General features: G+C 43.5%; 1 protein-coding gene across 3 annotated transcripts; it reads left to right on the plus strand.

Annotated features, from left to right (window-relative positions):
* Positions 1 to 951: 951 nt before the first annotated feature.
* CIAO2A (cytosolic iron-sulfur assembly component 2A) lies at positions 952 to 21297 on the plus strand. Of its 3 annotated transcripts, XR_009959430.1 has the most exons (7): positions 952 to 1209; positions 6713 to 6877; positions 10203 to 10252; positions 11808 to 11853; positions 20092 to 20223; positions 20403 to 20455; positions 21099 to 21297. XR_009959430.1 is itself a non-coding variant. In XM_062583648.1 (5 exons), exons 1-5 carry the CDS (start codon positions 1083 to 1085, stop codon positions 13004 to 13006), a joined length of 486 nt encoding a protein of 161 aa, XP_062439632.1. In that variant the 5' UTR covers positions 956 to 1082; the 3' UTR covers positions 13007 to 13098. The 3 variants fall into 3 exon arrangements, 2 of the variants coding, with proteins under 2 accessions (XP_062439633.1, XP_062439632.1); XM_062583648.1 differs by lacking the exons at positions 20092 to 20223; positions 20403 to 20455; positions 21099 to 21297 and adding an exon at positions 12909 to 13098 and having other exon boundaries at positions 956 to 1209; XM_062583649.1 differs by lacking the exons at positions 10203 to 10252; positions 20092 to 20223; positions 20403 to 20455; positions 21099 to 21297 and adding an exon at positions 12909 to 12999 and having other exon boundaries at positions 954 to 1209.
* Positions 21298 to 23178: the final 1881 nt, after the last annotated feature.

Consider the following 23178-nt stretch of genomic DNA (forward strand, 5'->3'; position numbering starts at 1 on the left):
GGCCTTCAGTCCCTTCCTGGGCTGTGCCGTAGCAGCGCTGCGCCCCAGCTCAGCCACAGCCTGGCCCCCACCTGGCCACGGGCCCCCTTGATCTCGACCCGCTGCAGACCGACCTCCCTGCCTGACCATGAACATGCCCGGCGAGCGCCACGCTTGGTGGAACCTGGCCAGGATCTCCAGGCCTGTCCTGCTCAGGTGCTGTGGGGCTGGGCCTCTGCCTCTCCTGGACAGCCTGTGCCAACACCTATTTTTATTTAAGAGAACTCAAATAGACTATTACACTTGTGTTTTCATCTAGACAGACATTAAAACATGGCAAAGCAACCTTTAAAATAAAATAATTTCAGAAGCAGTCCTCAAAAGAAAAAAACACCACAAGCCTCTTTAAATGCTCTTTTTAAGCTGTGCAGTCAATGAACTATAAAGCTCAGTTGCTCCAGCCGACAGTGCATACTTGCAAAGAAGTGGTGCTTTCAAACTACATGTTTCTAGCACGTTCTCCGTCCCTGCCGGTCACACCAAGGCAGCACGCACCCAGCAAAGGGGATCTCAGAGCTCCCACAAGACCTGTTTCAGGACGTCGTTTCCAGCCAGGCCTCTGCCCCGCAGCAGCTCCGCAGAGCCAGGCAGATCGCTCACTGCCCGCGGTGGCAGAACGCTGCTGCGTCGCCTCAGGGCGGCCGCGCCCCGCCACAGACCCGCGCAACGGCCGCTCGCGCCCGCCGGCGGAGCCCGCCACCCACCGAGCGGCGAGACCCCGCCCCTGGGCGGGGCCTCGGCAACGTAACCACGCCTCTCCTTGGGCGGGGACCTCGGCAACGTACCTCCGCCCCTGGGAGGGGCCTCGGCACCGGTGCCCCACCTCTGGGCGTGGCTTCAACGCCGTAACCCCACCCCTAGGCGGGGTCCAGGCCGCGAAGCCCCGCCCCTGAGGTGGGTGGCCCGCCCCCAGGGCTCGGCGCGCTGGCCCCGCCCCGCCCCCGGGAGGAAGTTCCCGCTGTGGCGGCGGCCGACTGACGGGTCGGTCGGCAGACGGTGGCCGCGCGGGTCCGGTCCGCGCTCTCCCATGGCGGAGCGGGAGGATGTCGCTGGTGTTGGGGCTGCTGTCGCACACGCTGGGCAGGGTGCTGTGGTACTCCGGGCTCCATAGGGGCTGCCATGCCCCGCGGAAGCAGGCCATGGAGCAGGACAAGGCGCTCGAGGTTTACGGTGACTGTCGCGGGGCTGCGAGGGGCGAGCGCTGCTCCGCGGGGAGGCTGGGGGGCGGGGACGTGGGGGGGGTCATGGGGGTTGTGAGGGGCCGTGGAGCGGAGGCCTTGTGGGGGACCTGTGGGGCGGGGGTCACAGGCCTGTGAGGGGCCGTGGGTTGAAGGTCATGGGGCCTGCGTGGAGCTGGGGCTGCGCAGGGCTGTGGTGGAAAGGGTCATAGGGTCCGTGGGGCAAGGCTCCGGGGTCCCATGTGGAGCTGTGGTGTGAGGGCCCTGGGCTGTGAGGAGCTGTGGGGTGAGGCTGCTGGGGTCCCATGTGGAGCTGTGGTGTGAGGGCCCTGGGCTGTGAGGAGCTGTGGGGTGAGGCTGCTGGGGTCCCATGTGGAGCTGTGGTGTGAGGGCCCTGGGCTGTGAGGAGCTGTGGGGTGAGGCTCCGGGGTCCCATGTGGAGCTGTGGTGTGAGGGCCCTGGGCTGTGAGGAGCTGTGGGGTGAGGCTCCGGGGTCCCATGTTGGAGCTGTGGTGTGAGGGCCCTGGGCTGTGAGGAGCTGTGGGGTGAGGCTCCTGGGGTCCCATGTTGGAGCTGTGGTGTGAGGGCCCTGGGCTGTGAGGAGCTGTGGGGTGAGGCTCCGGGGTCCCATGTGGAGCTGTGGTGTGAGGGCCCTGGGCTGTGAGGAGCTGTGGGGTGAGGCTCCGGGGTCCCATGTTGGAGCTGTGGCGTGAGGGCCCTGGGCTGTGAGGAGCTGTGGGGCAAGGCTCCGGGGTCCCATGTGGAGCTGTGGCGTGAGGGCCCTGGGCTGTGAGGAGCTTTGGGTGAGGCTCCGGGGTCCCATGTGGAGCTGTGGTGTGAGGGCCCTGGGCTGTGAGGATCTGTGGGGTGAGGCTCCTGGGGTCCCATGTGGAGCTGTGGCGTGAGGGCCCTGGGCTGTGAGGAGCTGTGGGGTGAGGCTCCGGGGTCCCATGTGGAGCTGTGGTGTGATGGTCCTGGGCTGTGAGGAGCTGTGGGGTGAGGCTCCTGGGGTCCCATGTTGGAGCTGTGGTGTGAGGGCCCTGGGCTGTGAGGAGCTGTGGGGTGAGGCTCCTGAGGTCCCACTTCGAGCTGTGGTGTGATGGTCCTGGGCTGTGAGGAGCTGTGGGGTGAGGCTCCGGGGTCCCATGTTGGAGCTGTGGTGTGAGGGCCCTGGGCTGTGAGGAGCTGTGGGGTGAGGCTGCTGGGGTCCCATGTGGAGCTGTGGTGTGAGGGCCCTGGGCTGTGAGGAGCTGTGGGGTGAGGCTGCTGGGGTCCCATGTGGAGCTGTGGTGTGAGGGCCCTGGGCTGTGAGGAGCTGTGGGGTGAGGCTCCGGGGTCCCATGTGGAGCTGTGGTGTGAGGGCCCTGGGCTGTGAGGAGCTGTGGGGTGAGGCTCCGGGGTCCCATGTTGGAGCTGTGGTGTGAGGGCCCTGGGCTGTGAGGAGCTGTGGGGTGAGGCTCCTGGGGTCCCATGTTGGAGCTGTGGTGTGAGGGCCCTGGGCTGTGAGGAGCTGTGGGGTGAGGCTCCGGGGTCCCATGTGGAGCTGTGGTGTGAGGGCCCTGGGCTGTGAGGAGCTGTGGGGTGAGGCTCCGGGGTCCCATGTTGGAGCTGTGGCGTGAGGGCCCTGGGCTGTGAGGAGCTGTGGGGCAAGGCTCCGGGGTCCCATGTGGAGCTGTGGCGTGAGGGCCCTGGGCTGTGAGGAGCTTTGGGTGAGGCTCCGGGGTCCCATGTGGAGCTGTGGTGTGAGGGCCCTGGGCTGTGAGGATCTGTGGGGTGAGGCTCCTGGGGTCCCATGTGGAGCTGTGGCGTGAGGGCCCTGGGCTGTGAGGAGCTGTGGGGTGAGGCTCCGGGGTCCCATGTGGAGCTGTGGTGTGATGGTCCTGGGCTGTGAGGAGCTGTGGGGTGAGGCTCCTGGGGTCCCATGTTGGAGCTGTGGTGTGAGGGCCCTGGGCTGTGAGGAGCTGTGGGGTGAGGCTCCTGAGGTCCCACTTCGAGCTGTGGTGTGATGGTCCTGGGCTGTGAGGAGCTGTGGGGTGAGGCTCCGGGGTCCCATGTTGGAGCTGTGGTGTGAGGGCCCTGGGCTGTGAGGAGCTGTGGGGTGAGGCTGCTGGGGTCCCATGTGGAGCTGTGGTGTGAGGGCCCTGGGCTGTGAGGAGCTGTGGGGTGAGGCTCCGGGGTCCCATGTGGAGCTGTGGTGTGAGGGCCCTGGGCTGTGAGGAGCTGTGGGGTGAGGCTCCTGGGGTCCCATGTGGAGCTGTGGTGTGAGGGCCCTGGGCTGTGAGGAGCTGTGGGGTGAGGCTGCTGGGGTCCCATGTTGGAGCTGTGGTGTGAGGGCCCTGGGCTGTGAGGATCTGTGGGGCAAGGCTCCTGGGGTCCCATGTGGAGCTGTGGGGTGACAGTCTTGGGTTGTAAGGAATTGTGGGGTGAGGCTGCTGGGATCCCATGTGGAACCATGGGGTGGGGGTCCTGAGCTGCAGGATTAGGACCCCTGTGGATCCTGGGGCTGTGGAGTTGAAGGGTGTTTTGGGGAAATAAGGCCTGGCCCTGGCTACCCCTGTGGGGCTGAGAGCTCTGCCCTTGGGGTGAGTGAGTGGGAGCTGCCCTGTGGGGCCTTTAGGGGCTGGGGGAAGGTGGCTGCAGCTGATACCAGGGTGAGGGTGTGCTCTGGGGCACTTGTGCAGCATCGGGTGGGAGAACAAGTACGTTTGGCTTGCTTGAAAATCAAAAGCACTGTCAGGGGCTGGGGGATTATCTTTCAGGTGCTTCAGGGTCTGGGAAGTGTTAGGGGAGACAGGAGGGACTGTCCCGAGCATCTACTAGCTTCTGCCAAATGTGCCACCAGCCCCAGACACCGTCTGGAGAGGGAGTGGGTACCGTGACTTCGACATGGAACACGTGCCTTGGTCACTGTTAGTTCAGATCCTGAGCAAGGAGTGCACTGAGTGAATTGTCCTAACATGCCACTGGATGGTAGAGTGGTGATGCTGCTTCTCAGCTCCTGAGCATGTGGGGAAGGAGTTGAGACTGCTTGCTCAGTCTGTGTGTGGGGGAGTTATCTTGCTGTTTCATCACCTTAGAAGAGAAGCCGGACACACCTGGAAGGTCAGCTGCCTAGCCCAGCAAAATGGGGATTTTGAATGACCCTGAATGACCGAATCTTTAATGCTGGTCTTGTAAAATAAAGAGCGATTTCATCTCTTGAAATGCTATTTGTAGGATTTAGAAGACCTTAGACGTCCATGAAGTACTGCTGGACTAAATCAACTTTAGCATTCCTCTTAATGTTTGGTGAAGTAATTGATTTCCTCTTTGCTTATGTGGGCCCTTCACATAGAGAGGAAATAAATTTTAAAATGGAGAAAGAAATACATCAGAAATTGAGGAAACTTGCATATGTGAAAATACTTTTGGGATGTAAAGATCCTATAGTTCAGTTACAGAAATCTAGCTGAAAAAGTCAGCTAAAACTTTATGCAGAAAGTGCCAGAACAATAGAAGAAGTGTGAAAATATCTTTTAGTAGTCTGAATGAGACTATGAATCCATTTACTGGGAACCAGTTTAGTAAAGCTAAACATTTTGTTTGCTTGTTACCCTCATGATACCTAGTATAATTGAGGGGACAGTTAGCAATTCTTTGGGAACATCAAACAAATGGCCTCATGAATATCCACTGTGTGTTCTAGGTTCATAATTTGGCAGCATGATATCCTTATAATGCAGGCAGAGAAAGCTGAAACAGAGATTGGAGGCTTTGGGATGATTCAAACAATACTCTGCTTCCCTGAAAGTTAGAAAATGGGCTAAATTCTCTTGTTCATCACAACTTTATTTTACAGTATAAGTGATGACAGTTTACTTTGGACAGCAAGTGGTTCCCAACCCTACTGAAAGTTTTGCTAGGTCTCAAGAGTAATTTGAATAGTCCCTGCAGGAGGGAGAGGTGAGCGCCAAGGGTTAAAACTTCCTTAATTTAACAAAGTCTTTTCTCCACTCACAGACTTTAGGGTATGTCTGCATGGAGGAAGTCCAGACAGACATGAACTTCTGTTCCTGCCCACTGGGTGGGCAGAAGCCAAATCTTGCTTGGAAGCGGTATAGCAGTATTGGTGTCGTGTTGGACTAGGCCTTTGAGGCCCAGCCCCTCAGCAGGGATATTAGGTTAATTGCAGGAATGCACTAAAAGCAGCTACACAACTTTCAGGTTGGAGTTGAGTGGGCCTGTCTATGTACCTGAAGACAGACTGAAGTAATTTGCTGTATTGAAAGTTGATGTGGCATCTGTTTTAGAAATACAGTTAATTGTTATGGAAGAACTATTAGTAGGGCTGCTCTAACGAGCTGTAGCGATTGTATTTTCAGAAGTGTCTTCTCTTTTTTCTTATATTTTTATATTAACCCATATTATTTCTGTTACCTTATTTAAAGCAAAAATGCTTGTACCTGCACTTCTAAGGAGCAAACAACTGCAAATAAAGCAAGGAAAAAAAAAAGGGGGGGGGGAAGGTGACAGCTGGGAACTTCTTAGGTTTGGCCTTCACTGTGAAAATTTGTATTTCTTTAGGTTATGCTGGGTACGTGGGATGGATGTGCAAAGACTTGAGATCTCATTGTTTCTACTCACTTCCTACATTGCTCAGCAGACATATTGAAATGCAGGGTCTTATTTTTCAGGTTCTTAAACTTACTGAATTCATATACTATCTTGCATTATTTTTTAGACTCTATAATCATATATTGTAATTTTTAAGTATCACTTTAAAGCCTTTTGATCTATGGAAAATGTAACAATAAATGGGATTGCTTGTATTATGAAACTAATTCAGAACACACACACACACACAAAAAACCTCTATAAGTATCAATGCTGTTTATTATTTTCCACATAGGTATAATAACCCTAGTTGATCCCCACATTTTAGAAGCTAAGGAAATGATCACACTTGATGCTTACCCTTCATTGATGCGGATAAATATGGATTAGTGCATTATTTTTGTACTGGCTTTCCTTAAGATGATTTCAAAATCTTATCTATGAGGCCCAGGCTAGGAACTGGAGGGAAGAAGGTGGGAATGAAAAATGACCTGTCTTATTAACAGGTTTGCTTGCCTTTCGGGTTTTTGAAATTCTAACTTATCTAAACTGTTAAATATTTGTTTATCTTTTGCATAGGTAATTCTGAATCACGATAAATCTAAAGGTGATATGTATCCTTTAATAGGCATATTTTGATTTGTATTTATTAACGTGATTGTAAAAGCAATAGGAAGTTTAGAACTGGTGTGTGGGAAAAACGTGTTCATAATGAACAACAAATGCATCAATCTGCCCAATTCTGAAGCAATTCCTGAGATAATACACCACTGATATTCACAGCTCTGCTTCCTCTGAAGAGAAGAAAAATAAACAATGCTGGGAAGATGACTTATTAACCAAAAATATCATGCATTAAATATAGGAAAGCTGCTTTATTGGTGTCTTGTTTTTTGCTTTAGATATAATCCGTACTATTCGGGACCCGGAGAAACCTAATACTTTAGAAGAACTGGAAGTGGTAACAGAAAGCTGTGTTGAAGTACACGAGATAGGTGAAGACGAGTATCTGGTTATCATCAGGTTTACACCAACAGTACCTCATTGTTCTTTAGCTACTCTCATTGGTAAGATTTCTATTTCATTAAATCTGTAATAATGATTATAAAGTTAATTATGGATTACCTGAGTAAGCTCAAGCTTAGTTAAAATTTTCTATTGTTTTGACAACGATTTAACTGGAAATTTTATCTTAAAAAAACCTATTAAGAATACCAAAAAAAAAAAAAATCCAGAAGAGATATGGGGGCATTCAAGATCTGATTTTATCAACTTGGACAAATTCCTTAAGAAGAGAAGTGCTCAAAAATCTCCTAGGAGAATATAAAGGAAGGACTCTATACCACTTCCAAGCTATTCTAGTAATGTTACATTGACATTTTGGCAGCTCTTAAATAAATAAATAAATCTTCATGAATATTCCCCTTTGCCTTGTCTACACATGAGCAAAAACCCACACACGCCCAAAAAATACTGAAAAAAGTTTATGAACTCTTAGGAGTCTGAAAGCAGTTAAGTTGAATAAGAACCTACCCTGGCTTATTTTGCTTTTTTTTTATTATTATTATTTGTGGTGAGAACAGGTGTTCATTCTCTGAAATACATTGTTTAAATGTACTAAGATTAACAATTCTTACCATTATATACTAATAGTAATAGTTCTCAGTCTGTCTTCAATATTTAAAATAAATTAAAGTCTTTAATCTTAAAGAATGTATATTTATGCCAAAACAGACCCTGGATGCCTTGTGTACAAGGTGAAGTCCAGGTAGTAAAGCAGTAGCATGCCAGCCGGTAATAATTTTTTTGTGGCTTGAAACTGTTAGGAGTCAAGCTGACTCTGTTAGGGGTAAGACTCAGACCCAAGGACCAGTGTTGTACATAGCACATCAAACTTTAAGATTTGTTAATCACATTTACAGCACTTAAATATCAGCTAAATCTTTGTCTGTTCTGCTGTGCAGCCTTTGTCAGTGTTGTATGACTTCTGAAGCACAGTTCCTCATTCTGTTACAGGAGAGTGTTATGACAGCTGTTTTAAAAATAGTTGGGTAATATATGTAAGGGCATAGGGGGCTAAAAAATTTTTTTGTTTGTTTGTTTTTGTTTTGTTTTTTCTAAAGCTTCCTCGTCTGCATAGACTACTGTGTAAGCTGGTAGGTTTTTGGGGAGGTATTTTCTTTACTTAGCCAGTCCTTTAGTAGCCTGTTACCTGCCTGAGTGTTGCGTGGAAGTTAAATTTCCCTTGATAGAAGAAAAAATGTGTTATTTAACAAGATGGTTTTCCAGTACGTTTCTTGTAAATGGGCAGAATTTGTTGATCTTGAGGGCTTGTTGCATCAGCTGACCTTTGAAACCTGAAACACCACACTGAAATATTTGTTAAAGACCTGAATAGTTTGTTTTTTGTTTTTGTCTAATCATAAATGTTCTCAGAGCCTGCACATGACTGTTTCTTATTTATTCTCTACTTATTCAGATAAATTTCTAAACAGAATAGAATTACCAAAAATTTCAGACTGCCAGAAGTGAGAACAATCCAAAGTGATTGGGAAAGAAGTTCATATGCCTGGAGTGATCTGCTTAAGCTACAGGCTTACTGACTTAAAGTACCCTTTTCAACTCTCTGCCTTTTTCTAGAGACTTGTGAAAACAATAATACCTGAGTTTTGAGAGAGTGATCTTCTCTCTAGATTACTTGAATGTGACTTTTTAGAGTCCAAATAGAATCATAGAATCAGTAAGGTTGGAAGGAACCTCTGGAGATCATCTAGTCCAACCCCCCCTGCTCAAGCAGAGTCTCACAGAGCATGTTAGAAAGGATTGCATCCAGGCAGGCTTTGAATATCTCCAGAGAGGGAGACTCCACCACCTTTCTGGGCCACCTGTCCCAGTGCTCTGTCACTCTTACAGTGAAGAAATTCCTCCTCATATTCAGGTGGAACTTCCTGTGGTTCAGTTTTTGAACATTGCCTCTTGTTCTGTCGCGTGGGACAACTGAAAAGAGTTTGTCCCCATCCCCTTGACACCCTCCCTTCAGGTACTTGTAGCCATTGATAAGATCCTCCCTCAGTTGTCTTTTCTGCAGGCTAAACAGGCCCAGCTCTCGCAGCTGTTCCTCATAGGGCAGATACTCCAGCCCTCTGATCATCCTCATAGCCTTACGCTGGACTCTCTCCAGTAGCTCCATGTCCCTCTTGTACTGGGGAGCCCAGAACTGGACACAGGACTCGAGATGAGGCCTCACGAGGGCTTGGTAGAGGGGCGGGATCACCTCCCTCAACCTGCTGGCAACACTTTTCCTAATTCACCCAAGGACACCATTGGCCTTTCTGGCCATGGGGGCATCTTGCTGGCTTATAGTCCATTTGTCATCCACCAGCACTCCCAGGTGTAGCCTTTGAATTTTTTCCATCCAGTTTGCTGCCACTTCTCAAGGGAGATTGAGAATAGGTGTTCTGAAGAAAAATATTCTCTTCTTCTTTGGCAGGAGGTGCTGTTACCATGACTTATCCTGAGGACAAACTGGGGCTATGATACTGCTTTGTTTGTCTGTGTAGCTCATTGCAAAGCCTGGCCTCATGGAAAACTGCAGTAGGCTAGTAGTAGGGATGTTCAAACTAGGATCGGCCTCCCAAAGATGAACCTTAACACTCTGCTCAGTGTTACTGAAGAAAAAAGTGTTACTGTAGAAAAAAAATCTACAAAGATTTCTTTTTTCCCCCCTGCAGTGTTGCTTGCTATAGATAGATCTATAGCAGTGGACTTTTCAAGCAACATTTGAATGTTGGCAGTTGGCTCACAGTTTTTTTTAATTTAGCTTTTATGGTGACTTATTTGCCCATGGGAATTAGTTGTGGGTGTGCTTTTTTTGTTGGAGTATTTCTGTATGTTGTTTAAAGTAGTTAGCACTTCTGTATGTTAGACATTAAATAGTGAAGTTAGTGAGCTTGAGTTGTGCCCAAGTCATTGCAGGCTTGTGGTTTCTTTCTTAAACCACTTTATGCTGGATTTTTAACAAATGTTAAAACACAAAACAAACATTGTCCTCCGTACAGATGAAGCCACAGTGACCACCAAGAAGCTCTATTTAAAAATGTAGAGGAAAGCCCGAAATGGAGGATTTTTGTGTATTTAGTGCTTCTAGAAGGTGTTAAGAGACTGGAGACCTCATAAGCCTATAAAGCAGGTACAAACTCAACTAAGAAGCTATCTCCAAAGGAGTCAAAAAAGGTTATTTAGTCTCTTTTAGGGCTTGTGCTGCTCAGAATGCCAAAGGAGAAAGTTACTTACTATGCTGGTGGTTTTTGATTGTAAATATGTATCCTCTGAAAATATACCTTCAACCTTTAATTTGATAAGCAAAAACTCTTCTCTGTTTTGTTTAAACAGGCCTTTGTTTAAGAGTAAAACTTCAGAGATGTTTGCCTTTTAGACATAAGGTAAAGTATCTATTCTAGAACTTGCCTTAAGCTACATGAATGTTTTGCAAGTGCTATACTTTCTCTTTAAAAGAGAGTATGCTGCAGGATCAAGTGACTTGCAAACTGTAGTGAAGGATGGGGTCTTTCTCAAACCTGTTACTTGCTTATGGAGGGAGTGATGTTGCAGTACAGTATAGCACCTGAAGGAATCGCGGAATAACTGATTCTTTCTTTTCTTTACAAAAGACAGTTTCTTGGCTGAAATTCTGAAATATGCTGTGTTTCAAGGAATCTCCTGACCACCTGTCATTCAATTTCTTGCTCAGTGGAGGAGAGGGTGTTTTTAAAGCCAAAGTCATGATGGATCTAAGTCATACTATTGCCTTGGAGAAAATGAATGTGGCCTTCTGGAATATTTCAACATATCCAAGCATTGTGAATACAAAACATTAAAAGTTACTAAGTTGACTGAACCATTTAGAATATTCAATATGAATATTGCACCCTATGTGAGTTAGTGGCCTTGAAAGCAAGATAAGTAGTTTTTTGTCAGTCAGAGCTTAGTTATGGGGAATTCCACTGTTTTATATAACCATAATCTATGAAGTAAAAACTTACGGATAGAAGAGCTCTTCTGCAGAAGTGCTGCAGAAGTTGGACTAGGATCTGAGTTCAGGAAATCTCTGACCTCTGTCTTAGGAATTTTTACGTAAATTGCATACAGGCCTGGCCCTGGTCAGAATACTGTCCCTAACAGGGGCCAGCCCTATTGCTTTAGTACTTCAGTCATATGAAATCTCCTGGTAGCTCAATATAAGTTGGGGTTTTTTATCATGTTTTTTGTTTTTCGCAGGCCTATTAAAGGCATGAAGGTGATTAAGGTCTGTTAAGGGTTCTAGTCTTATAGTCTATTCCTATACAGGAAATAATATTGTATTATGCTACCATTTTCAAATAGAGCATATGTGAGTCTCATCAGTGAGTGAATGGAACCAAAAATTCTTGTTGAAGGCAAAACTCTCATATCTTTTTGATGACTGTAAACATTGCTTTTTTCCTTTGCTTGAATTTCTCCTGTACTTCCTTAAACAAAAGCTTTGATAAGGTGCAGGAAGAACTCACAAGCATCCACTGACTAAATATAGTTGCATATCTTATTAGGAATCCACTCTGTAGGATGTCTTTTCAAGAGTTCTTGGCTTGTGAAAGTGACTGTTGCAATTCTGATGACTTTTTAAAAAAAAAAAGTTCCTTAATTGTGATCTGCAGAAAGCTAGATGGAAGGATAGTGCCAGTTCTCCACCCTGCTTCTGGTAGCCTAAATGCAATTACTTTTTCACACAACAGCTGATACTAGTGAGGAAAGAAGGCCCCTGCAATTTCAAAGAAGGACCACTGGTGACTGTTAAATGGAGGTTGTCTTGTGATTGTATTGCGCTGAAATCTGAAGATCAGCTATTGTTGTTGATCCCATTTCGTTATCTATGAACTTTTAAAAATTGTATATTACATTTTTTCAAATACATATTTAACTATTCATGTATGTTTCTAATGTTGTTGATCTCTTCTCTAGCTGGAAATCTACATATCTGAAGGTACACATTCCACTGAAGAAGACAGTAAGTAGAACTTAGTCTATTCAAGCTCCACTCATTCTTGAGCGCATGTCCTCTGGGAAGTCTGTTTCCTCGCTCACCTTACTGTCCTTTCCAGAAACTAATATGCTGTTAAAGCTTTAAAATGAAACATGTAATTGAGTCTGTTTCAAAAGCTGTATTGGTACTGTAAACATAAGCTGCTTGTAAAAACACTTTCTTGCAGGTATTGAGTTACGTTTCTAACAAAAAAAGTTGCTAATAGGCTGATGAATCTTTGCTGAAGAACTTTGACAAACTGAGAAATGTATATTTTTGGTATCAAGAAGTTAAGATAGCAAGATCAACCAATATTTAAAATAAAACCTGCAGGATATTGAAATTCTTTCAAAGCTTTAGAGAGTCATTGTCTTCAATAGCTGTTAAAGCCCTTGTCTGGGCAATGTCCCAGGCTTTTTTTGTTCTTGAACATTAGAAATCTTTGTTCGGAGAGCAGGGTGGGTGAGACCTGTCCTTTTCATGAAATGAATAGAAATTAAACTTAGAAAAATTCAGATTATTATTTTGTCACAAATTTTATATTTGATATTAAGACATGTTATCAATGTATTTCATATTCCTTTCCTAAACTAGAAAAGTATCAAAAATAGTTGGTCTGTGATGGATATTCTTGTGTGACCGAGCTTTCATTTATCTCTGTTCCCAGATTTCCTGTTAAACTCATCTCCTTTACTCTTTGCTCTTGAGCACCTTTGTGTTTTTCTCTGTCTTGTTGCCCTTCTATTATCTGGCACAACTTTCTTTGCCTAGACCACATTACTTAAATGACTGCCTATACAGTGCTTTTCAGATACTATGCAAATGTGAATCTCTATCTAAATTGCAAATTGCAAAGAAAGTTGACGCAATGTAGCATTGCTGTACAACAGCACTTTCTCCTTCTTAGAGCAGGATGTTCTTTAAGTTTGAAAAACTTCATTGCAGTATGATGTCTTGTGTTTGGAATGTTTCAGTGGTACTTTACATGTACTGCATCAGTAAACTGCTTCTGACTTTACTTTGTATACAATGTTTTGCAGTCAACAAGCAAATCAATGATAAAGAAAGAGTAGCAGCTGCGATGGAGAATCCAAACTTGCGTGAAATTGTGGAGCAGTGTGTTACAGAGCCTGACTAGTAGCTATAATAATCACAGAATTGTCATTTTGATACATTTGTTAAAAACTTTGTAAAAAAAAAATATAATGATGATCAAAGCCTTGAGTTTAATACTTGAGTTCTTTTTATCTTCCACATCTTTTTTAAAAGAAATTGTTTATAAGGTAGATTTAAATTATGATAAATTAGTATCTAAACTAAAGTGAAATGTATAGTGTTAAGAGTTTAATATCTGGTGTTCAGAAAAATATTTTATCTAATTAAAAACAAAAAAAGTTATCTGTATCACCCTCTGATAGACAATGTTATATAAATTCAGTTTTGCAGTTTAAGTTTCCACATTGTTTCAATCAAAACACTGTCAAAATAAAAAGATTCTTGTACTGAAATGCCAATTTTTGAGCTCAAAAAAAAAAATTTCTTATGCTTAGACTTTGATTTTTATGTTAGAGAAAGAAACATTTCATTCATCTTTATTGTTTGTATTCATTTCAATTTTAATGTTTTTATAAAGTTTTAATAGGTACTTTCAATTTAATATATATTCAAAAATGTTAAATAACATTGTTCTTCATATAGTCAATGGCCTTCAAACACTGCTAATGGATTTTTTTTTTCCTAATCAGAGAAGACTTCCATACTGCTACAGTCTCCAAAGGGTATAAGAAAAAAATCTTAATTCAAGTTTCAACAGTAAGAGGCGCTTCCTTACGTAGAGACTGGTAAAATGCCTGGCCGTGTAATGATATGGATACAGGGAGTCAAAAGTTTAGATGAATCAATGGGGGAGGAAAAATACATGAACTAGTACTACTACCAGTTATGGTTCCAGATTTTCTTCATAATTATGGAGGATTTTAATATCCTTTGCTCTTTGTATAGCTGCTTTAAATGGGAAGTTTGTGTCTGACAGTTCCTAATTTAAAGCAGACAATGTTTAATTGGTGAAGGTGAGCTAGATGTGGTCTGTGCTTCTGTCCTTGGTGTGGCAGTAATGCGGTGCCCATGAGCAGCTGTCCTGGTGCACATACTGTTTAAAACATCTCTTTTTTTAGAATTCTATTACTGTAAGAATCTGCAGGGAAGTTGTCTGGATGCTCCTATTTGTCTTTTCTACCTTCCTCTTCTTCCTCCTGTCTTGTTTCCCCAGTTACAGCTCCACCTAATCATCTGAGGATTGCTATAGTCACTCCCCTTAACTTCTCCTAGGAGAGTTCTTGCAAGAGCTATTCCAGGTGTCATAAGTGCAAAATAGGAGCCTGAAGAATCTGTGGTAGAAAACTATTGTATAGGAAAAGTAGCCTGAGGATTTGAAAGCGTTATCATGAAGAGAGTAACTTTGTTTTTTCTAAACATAAATCTCCTCCTGATTTTTAGTGGAGTTTTTGGAAGTTTTGTTGTTTACCTTCATGACCTATACAGGTTATGTGCGAATGCCAAAGTGCTTCACAACAAGATTGTTAAATATTATTGTGTCTACCCGCAAGAAGATTTGTATTTGGAATAAACTAGGGAAGGACTTTAAATATTTAAAGTGCATGTGTAGTCTGAAAGGCTTGGGGGAAATATATATGCCCTTCAATGATGAAGAGAGAAATCTTTTGCTTGCATTAACGCTCTCAAAAGTGAGGCTGATATCTCCTTGTTCTTAGTAACACTTGCTCGCAGAGCTTTCTGTGTTTGTAGATACTCCTGAATTAACAAAAGCTGAAATGTCAAAGTTGATTACATAAGCATGTTCATAGAGTTTAAAAGAGTTAATACAAAACCAGAGTGACTTAGTTTAGCTTAATTTGCTTCCAATATGGAAGTTGGGGTGGGTGACGAAGTTAGTTGCATTTCCTGTTGGGTGCAATGCATCAGGCATGTGCATGAAGTACAACTCTCTGGAAAAAACAAAATGACCTTATAGAGATATATTATTATATGATTTACAGTAATACTGTAAGTCAGTAATTACAGTATGATCTACAGATATGTACGGAAGAGAGAACTGGTACAGGTTATAGAATCGCATAAAACCAGTAACAGTAGTTTTCACTAAGAGACACTAAAAACTCGTAACCAAAAGACTAGACTGGAATATTTGTATTTTTTCCTCTAAGTACCTGTCTTTCAGTTTGGAGTCTCCTTTATCTTGTGGGTGAAACTTTCCTAAGGACAAGGTGTTGCCAGTTGGATCCTGCTTTCTTAAGATTACTCACCTGCAGCATGGAAGGTGAGGGAACCCCATAGCCCTTCCTCTCCATGGTTGCCACTGTCCTGTTTCTCTCTGCTGCTCCCTCACTAATCCTGCCTGAAGTGTCCGTAACAGTGGTGCCAGATATCACTCTCTATGTGTTTTTTCTCTCTGGAGAATTTATCTAGGGCTAGTTTCCCTATTGCCACTGAGAATTTTACCAAGAATTTACCTTTCCCTGAAGAATTAAAACAGTGATTTCTTGCTCAGCTGTCCTTCTCCCAATGGAAGTGTCATTTGATATCCACTGCTTAGCCACAGGAGGGCCTGAGAGGTGAACGTGTGTGCAGTGGGAGGGAGGCTCATGCCCATAGCACCTGATAAACTATTCCAGCATCTCAGGGATGTGTTATCTGGTCAATGCATAACATTTATCACCCTCAGTGGTTTGTGAGAGATTTAGGGAACCATCCCTCATTGAAACAGTGATTACTCTAACAGTGAGAAATTGTTTAAGTTCAGTGCAAACATCTGTGTTTCAGAGATTTATAACCATTGGAATAATATGCCTCATAAAGCATTCCTGAAGGCATGAAATGATTGAATGAATTCTAACTAGGCCACATATTATAAACAGTGGGGGAAATTTTCCCTTTGCAAATCAATGTACTGTACAGATGTCACAACAGTGCTAACAAGAGCTTGCAATCTCCCTACTTTCAGTGGCAAAGTTTCTAAAAAGTGAGGATAATCCCCTTTATTGTTCTGTTACTGTACCTCTGGAGGACTGAGTTTGCATAGGTGGTGGAAAAGCTGTTTCCAGAATAACTAACTTTGGGTACTCATCTTCAGTTCCATTACACTTGATTTCAAATGGTTTTGGACCCTCATTGCTCATCTTGACTTCAATACGAGGGAAGTAGAAGGAAGTACGTATGTCCTTAAGCAGTGCTTTCTACAGATGCTTCTATAAAGTACAATTAGTTATAACCTTAAATGGGACATTATTGTGCCCACTACTTTGTGTATTCACCAGCATGTGAAGGGAATTGACTGCTTGGTATTTGCATGAGAAAATAAATACTTGGTGATGTTCCTAAAATAAATAATCTGTGGACTTTTTTAAAAAAAATCCTATTTTGAACAAAACTTTTTTAGACTCCTGCTGTAATGCTATATCACAAAGAATCCTCAAGATGTGTTTTGCAAGATTTTGTTGTTTTTCAGCTGTAAAGACTGATTAAAAGGCAACTATGGCTGTGAAAATCCTTTCTTCTGTATGAGAAGAAGGTGGAAATATTTTCCTATGATGAAGTTCCTGGTTTTGCTGTGCCACATAATGAAAGCAGAAGTACAGAATAAGAGCAATATTTTTCTTCTCCATGGTTTACTTTTTAATCAAATTAGCTACATCAGCTTAATTGTAATCAACAATTGCACTATATTTTTCATTTTGTCAATTGGAATAAGATTTCCTGTGAATTGTGGTTTAAGTAAATGTAGCTAGTGGTTTGGTCCACTCACTTCCACAGCCCTGTACAGCAGGTACTATGTAATAACACATATAAGTCTAAACAAGTAAAGTTTGATATTGTACTCTGCTAACTTCGTCCACCAGTAATCAATCTGTTTATTGATTGCTCACTTCAGCTCTGAAAAGTCTTAACAGCTGGATGGATACCCGTCTAGAGGAAGATCATTAAGAGTTGAGACTGAGACTGTTCTGAAAACAGTGAATTTCCGTGGCAAGTAGTGAACTTTTTCTGATAATTTCCAGTAGATCTTGACATCAAAGGAAATTTATTTGTTAAATATTTTAGTATGATGATGCCTGAAGGCTCCAGCTAAGCTTGGGCATCTATTTTTCTACTCTGAAGAAAAAAGCAATAGAGGTCTGTCTATCTTTTTTAAGCTTTGTTAAGCTCATTCAAGATGCCCAAGGAACAAGAGTGACCAACACAATATTTTATTAAACTCATAAAACATATATCACAAATAGAAAATGAGGCCACATAATTAGCAGCCTCTAACTAGTGAATACAAAGGATCTATTCTGAGTAGTTAGTGTTGTTATCATTAGTCTGATACTTTTACTATAACTCTTCTGCTAGAAATTTCTAAATTGTTAAACCAAGATCTACTGTGATGTTTGTATTGTTCCTTCCAACTTCTGTTTTTGTTTATTGCACCATGAAACTTGCTGTCATCCATCATATCCTAAATGGTTTCAAGGCAATGCCTACAAGTTCTACACAAAGTCTGTTTAAAAGGGAATATTTCATATAGAATAGGATCTATTTTCATTTTTTTAATTAGATAAGTTGCCTTTGTTTCTAATAAATAGAAGCAATCTTTTATTTATTTTTCATTTTTAATTGGAGAAAAATAGAACAAAAGATTTTTGAACTGCATTAAATATTAGTGACTTTCTCTGCTCATTTCTTTCTCTATGATATGCATGTTCTGGAAGCCTTTTCCCACAAGGGGGAGCATTGGTATAGAAAAGCGTTTGGGAGCTTTGCACAAATTTGTGCTTGTGTTCCTTTTTTTTTTTTTCCCTTGTTTCTTTTTTTTTTCTTTTCATTTCTTAAAATCAGTTCCTTTTACCTCGAAAGGAAGCCTGGCCCAGCACTGCTCCAGCAAATGAGTCCAGGGCTGCACCCAGGCTCCAGGCTTGGTGCTGGCAGGGCTGAGAGCTAGGAGCACCGTGACTCTGCTGAAGGGTGTGGGAACCACATCTCAAGGGCTGTTATTTGCTGTTTGCTCTTTGTGGGCTGCCTAATTATAATCCCAGATGTAAATATATGGGGGCAAAGATAATTTTCTTTATCAGAGTTCCAAGTTACCCTGGTTGAAAGTTGCCATTAAAGACTGGGGAGTTGTCCCTCAGAGCTGTGTCTTTATCATTTAATTCCACGTTTTACGTTTTCTGCCTGTAAACAGAAACTTTCTCAGAAAAATGCTTTCCCTTGAGAAAACTTCTTTGTTACCACCACACATTCCAAAACAGGACTTGTGCTTTTTCCCTCTTTGTCTTCTGCTATACCAAAACTCCTGGTTTTGATCTTTCATGCCAAAACTCTGGGAACTAGATAGAAGAGATCAGTTTTTGCGTGCAAGATTCAAGGAAAGGAGAAAAAAAAAGCCTGAGACCTCATTCATGCTTCTAGTTGAGAGGGATTCAAGAATACTAAGTTTGAAGCCAGATCTGTTTTTTGTATGACCCTGGTTTGAGATTGGTTCCCTCTAGGCTTCAGCCCCCTCCAAGTGTAGTGGCAACCCCCAAATTACTGCTCTCAGATAAAAGTTAAATGCTTCTAATGTGAGCAGTTGTTTTGATCTCAGGTTCTCTTTCCAGCACTGCTATAGTTTGAGTAACTTTGAAATCTATGTGCAAAGCTGCTTGCTTCTCAGTTTTGGTTATTCAAATCATGTTTGTCACAAAACAAATTTTGATTAGTTATTCTAACCAAGTCTTTTTTTATCTTGTATCTTTCTAATATGTTTAAGTCTTATTTTTAAAAAACATTAGGACAAGAAGTTTAAATGTAACTGTTTGATGGTGTTCAGTATTTATTAGATGGGAATATTTTTTGTTCTAGGAAGGTTTTAATGAAAATAATTCTGTAAGCATCATATCAGGACACTGTGCAAAGTTAATTGAATAACCAATGCACTCCTGAGGTAGCAGGCCCAGGAACTCTGTGGAGTCTCTTTTCCACTTGATAACAAAGAAGATGTGAAAAAGCAAGAAAATGAATCTTCCTGTAGCATGGTACAGCAGTGAGACCAATGATATTTTCATGTGCTCTTAATGCATCTTTCTGAGGGATCGACTTGTACCCGTACCCCTTTCATTTGCCGCGTTACCAGTAAGGGACTTGCAGCCTTGAAACCTGCAATGGCTTTTTGTACTCTGTGCTCAGTTTTGCTGCTGTCTGGAGGCAGTTGTGTCCTATCTCCATCCTGATTTCAGTGGTGGGTCCTAGAAGAAGCTTCTGGTAAACTGGTAAATTTTTTTAAGGGGTAAAAAATCAGTTTGCAGAGCAGAAGCTCTGTCCATGCCGAGTGCAGCTTGCCTGAAAGAATTAGTGCAGCAGGTCATATGGCTGAAAGCTTAACGGTCAGCACAGAGCCTCTGGGAAAACCAAGAGACTTTGAGGGTCTTTTCTACTCAAATTACACCATCACTATTCTAATTTAAATGTAAGTGTATCCTTCAAAACACTATGAGAAAGACCAAATACCCTGAGAAGAGGAAAAGGCTTTCTGGGGAGGGAAATGGCAACAATTTGCTTTATTTCTATAGAAAGTGAATCCCAGGAGGGTTATCTTATTCCATTTCCTGTTCCAACACCGAAATGATCCAAGTCATGCTTTCTTTTCCTCCCACAGAATCTCAGCCCGTTTCAGATGACCTCTAATTTAAATAAATAGCTTCCGGATTGTAATAAGATAAGCGAGTGTGAGATTTGCACGTAAATTGGTACTCAAAAGCCTGAGGGCAGCAGGTGACTATTTACTGCCCTGTGTCTTTCTGCACTTGCATGCTTGGTGCCAGCTCTGTGCCCACGGCATCCTTCCTTCCAAAGGCAACTGCCAGAGAGGGCCAAAATATTTGTTAAATGCCAGTATGGGACATCAAAGAGTTATTTCTCCAGTGACAGAACTGATTTCAGCTGCTGCAAGGAAGCCTCGAGAACAGCCTTGCATGTTATGTCTGCCTGAACTGTCGTTTGCCTCTCGATGGTTTCAAGAAAGAGATACTACTTCCCTACAGGATTTTTTGGAGTTTCTAGGAGTTTTGCATAAGAATGGGAACCAGCTGGTACTTCAGTCCAAATGGTTAACTTCCACTTAGGCACAGTGATGGATGGCAAAGAGTTTGTGGGACTTTTTTTAAAAAATCAATTTTACTTTTTCAGAAGGACAAAATTGCAGCCTGGAGGTTTTGGATCTGAAGAATCAGTTGTTTCCAAAGCTGGAAAGGTGCTAGTGACCCGCAGATCAGGTGAAGAGCTGGACAGATGCAGCTGGCTTTGCTTTTAGAAGAACAGGTCTGTTGTAAATAATTAAAATGAATTTTCCAAATTATATTTTAGTAGAAAGTTTACCTATCAAAAGATGTAATTTTCTTGAGATACAGTACAGCCAAGGTCTACTCAGACTAGCAAATGTAGCTATTGCAAAACATAACTTCAAAGATATAATGTCATTTTTCTTATATGCCCGTTAGATTTCATCAATATCCAGCGCAGACTTAGGTTGCAGCAAGTGCGCTTGTATCAGGTAGGTGCTTTGAAATACTGGGGACAAGCACTTTTAAGCACTGTATATTAGTAAGACCTTTTGGTGTTGATAGCAGTAGGGTATTCTGAACCAAGGCCATTAGGAAACTGGAGTGCTACATTTGCTCAAATAATTAATTTTCAGTGGGGGGAAAAAAAAAGACAAAGAATTACATATACAGAATTATAGATGATGCAAGCAGGAGTTGCTTCTGGGCTTACTAGCCCTGGAAGACTTCCAAAGAAGGACTTTACCAGAAAAAAAACCCTGGGTCAGGAAGAAAGTAATTCAGAAGAAAAATGTGTTTTTTTTCCTTGGAACTAAATTTAAGGCATCTCCTTCCACTTAGATCTCTCCTGGGAGAAAAAAAGCATAGGTCTATAGAAGTGTGTTTTACTGACCGTGCAGTTTTCCAACTTTCTGAAATCTGAGTGAATGAAAAGCTATGTATTACTGTAACAGCAGTGCAGAGACACATCCTGCATTATAAATTTACCTTTTTGAGGAACTCACTATTGGCAATAAACATCCTACAGGGCTGTATTAAATAAACCTGTAAGCGTTAGATGATGTTATCTGTCAGCTGCTTTCCTGGAACTTGCTATTTTGCTTTCCAGCAAAGCGTTTTGCATTTTCTCTCCAGAATGAGGATATCTGCCGGGAGCGACGAGAGACACTGTGGCTGCGAGATAGGCGGCTCCTCTTCCCAGCGAGCTGCTTGGTGATCTGTGGGGCGACTGATGCCTTGGCTGCCGTTCAGCGATACCTGCTTAAGGCAAAGCCTCAGCGCCTCAAAAACAGCTTTTGCTCCTCAATTTAATTTTTTTTTAATAAATATAGAAAATGACTCATTTGGAAAATGAAGCAACGGTCATCGTTTGCTGCTGGATTGGGCTGTGGACGCTGGTTTTGCCATTGCAGGTTGAGCCCCTGCGGCAGCACTGGACCAGCCTCGGTCCTGCTGCAGCAGCAAGCAGAGTTGGCACGTCGGGTTATTAATATTGCACAGCTCTGCAAGGCAAAGCAACTGCAGAGGGCAACAGCACGCCGCAGAGCCAACGGAGCAGCCAGGAGTCACCGTCAAGCCCCCCCGGGGATGTGCGCGCTCTCTGGCCCAAGCATGGTCATCGTGGCGGCACTCGGGCTCTGCGCCCGTCGTGGGGCTGCAGGCCACTGCAAACGAGGGGCGAGCAACAGCAATCACACGAGCGACTCATGGGGCTCTTTCGCAGGGAGCTGGCACTGGGGCACGGGAGTTTAGTAACGCAGCCTGAGCGGATGCCCTGGAGCCCAGCAAGAGGACGCGAGGAGAAGGCGGAAGCTCAAGGCAGGCGAATGCAGAGGCTGTAGCAGGGACACGAGCAGACAAAGAAAGGCTGGAGGAACCTTTGAGCCATGCTCAGGCTATTACTCACTAGAGATGTCAACAGAGCAGTTGCATATAGAAGTATTTTTAGCGTATAGATGTTCTTAAATATTTACATCTGGTCATGCTGAGCTTTTTCCAAGGCCTGAATGCTGGTCAGCAGCTGAGTGTGCTCCAGAGGAGAGCAGCAGCTCTGTTTAACCCCAGCCTGGGCTGCACAAATCCGCTATCTCCTCCTCTCCTCCTTCAGTACAGGCACCCTGGAGTTAATTACGTTTGATGGTGCCAGAGCCCTGTGAGGGGGTCACACGAGCCCGTGCTGCCGTCCTACTGCCAGACTCCTGCCACTTCTGCGGCTTTGCCAGGGTTTCCCTGAAATGACAGAATTTCTCTTTGCAAAAACATGCTGTAGAAGGGAAGAAGTTAAAGTGCTGCCCATCTGTAATGAAGTGACACCCCCAAAACACCCCAAGGAAGGTGGCTGCTACTGCCTTTTATCACGGTCTGAGCTGCCCGTGTGCACCCTGGGCTGTCCAGCCGCCTCTAGCTACCAAAGCAGCAAATCACTGCAGAACGCCACTCTAGGGCTGCTCAGCTTCAGGATCAAATTATTTTTTTGGAATAATTTCATATCTTTAGTGTTCCTTATATAGTTAAAAAGTATGTAAAAAGAAGAAAATAGGAAAGTTTTTCTTGTAGTCTTAGCACTATCTTTTACTACAGGAGGAGATCTGTATGTGTTCAAAACCTGCTTTCTGCTGATTTATGAGGTGTTGATCCAAAAAATGGCAAGTGAAACCTAGGAGTAATTCTTCCCGTTTGGTAATTAGCAGCTGAAGATTAAAATAGATTACAGGAAACTTAGCTCAAATACCCTTTAAAAACGTATTGTCTGTTCTATTTCCTCTGTGGAAAATATAGGAAAAGACTACTTACAAGCACCTGGTCCAAAACTCCCTGCTCAGGGTGTAGCGCTGACCTGCAGCTCTGCAAGCTGCCATATGGGAATCCGCAAAAAAAAGTGCAGGTAGGGGCTAGTCTGGATGCGTCATGGTTGTATTTATTAACACATCTCAGCCCAACTGCCAAGATATTTTGGATTGTTCCATGAACAGAGGTGCAATGCCAGGGGAGTGAATAAACCTGAAAATCTCAAAATTATGTGCAACCTTAGATGAGCTACTTGGGATGGCAGCTTACAGTGCTCATGAAGTTGTAATTGCCTAAAATAGGACTCTTCTGTTTTTAATTATCTGCGTATGGATTTTGTCAAGCATAATTATTTTAGAGATTTTTTTTTCCCTTATTCAGATTTTTTTTCTTTCCTTTCCCATCACGAGTTCCCACCACCCCATTC

This window comes from Rhea pennata, chromosome 10 (assembly GCF_028389875.1).
Source record: "Rhea pennata isolate bPtePen1 chromosome 10, bPtePen1.pri, whole genome shotgun sequence".
Classification (NCBI taxonomy): Eukaryota; Metazoa; Chordata; class Aves; order Rheiformes; family Rheidae; genus Rhea; species Rhea pennata.